Source organism: Penaeus monodon, chromosome 20 (genome assembly GCF_015228065.2).
Source record: "Penaeus monodon isolate SGIC_2016 chromosome 20, NSTDA_Pmon_1, whole genome shotgun sequence".
NCBI lineage: Eukaryota > Metazoa > Arthropoda > Malacostraca > Decapoda > Penaeidae > Penaeus > Penaeus monodon.
Genome location: NC_051405.1, coordinates 2,114,081 through 2,114,768, shown reverse-complemented (window position 1 = coordinate 2,114,768; position 688 = coordinate 2,114,081). Strand labels below are relative to the sequence as shown.

General features: G+C 38.1%; 1 protein-coding gene across 1 annotated transcript in view; it reads left to right on the top strand.

Annotated features, from left to right (window-relative positions):
* Positions 1-688, top strand: part of LOC119586035 (cubilin-like) — an 8,759-nt gene that overhangs the window by 5,015 nt on the left and 3,056 nt on the right. The window contains exon 8 of the mRNA XM_037934739.1: positions 491-625. Within this exon, the coding sequence (XP_037790667.1) occupies positions 491-625 (135 nt within the window). The remainder of the gene's footprint in view (positions 1-490; positions 626-688) is intronic.

Sequence of the window (688 nt, the reverse complement as noted above, 5' to 3'; positions counted from 1 at the left end):
CGTTCTTGCCAGCGCTGAACGCCTACAGCGACGATATTGGGACCGATAGCTAAGGAGGGTATGAAACACAGCAGGAGCAATTCCGGGGATGATATCGAAGAATATACGAGAAAATATCACACAAACACATGTGCGGAAGTAACAATGGGCAGCACTGTACGATATCATTGTCATCTTTCTTTAAAATTTCCAATTATCAGTATTTTCAATCACTGTAATCATAATGATACCTAAAATATTTCTGAAATTTAAATTCCACGTTACATTAGTACATTGCTATATTCTTTTTTATTTTTATCAATTTATTACAATGATAATGCCTACATTAATTTATCATTTTATTACATCAATACATTCCTATATTCAATTAACTATTTCCAATTATTTCATTAAATTTCTACATTTATACATTCCCACATTTATAACTTATCATTTCATTTCTTTTTACCTTGACGAATTCCTGTCTCCATTTCTCCCTCCCCACGTAAAGCACCAACAGGCTGCCTCCAGTACCACGTAGGCATCAGGGAAACCGTCAAAAGCTTCAACTTCGAGGGCACGAAGCTGGACTACAACCCCTGCTGGAACGGCACCGAGCTCGACTGCGGCAGAAGGGTTTGGACAGGTGGGGGCAAAATAACGCTTCACTAAATTAGAACGGACCTACAGACAGATACACTCTTAAAAA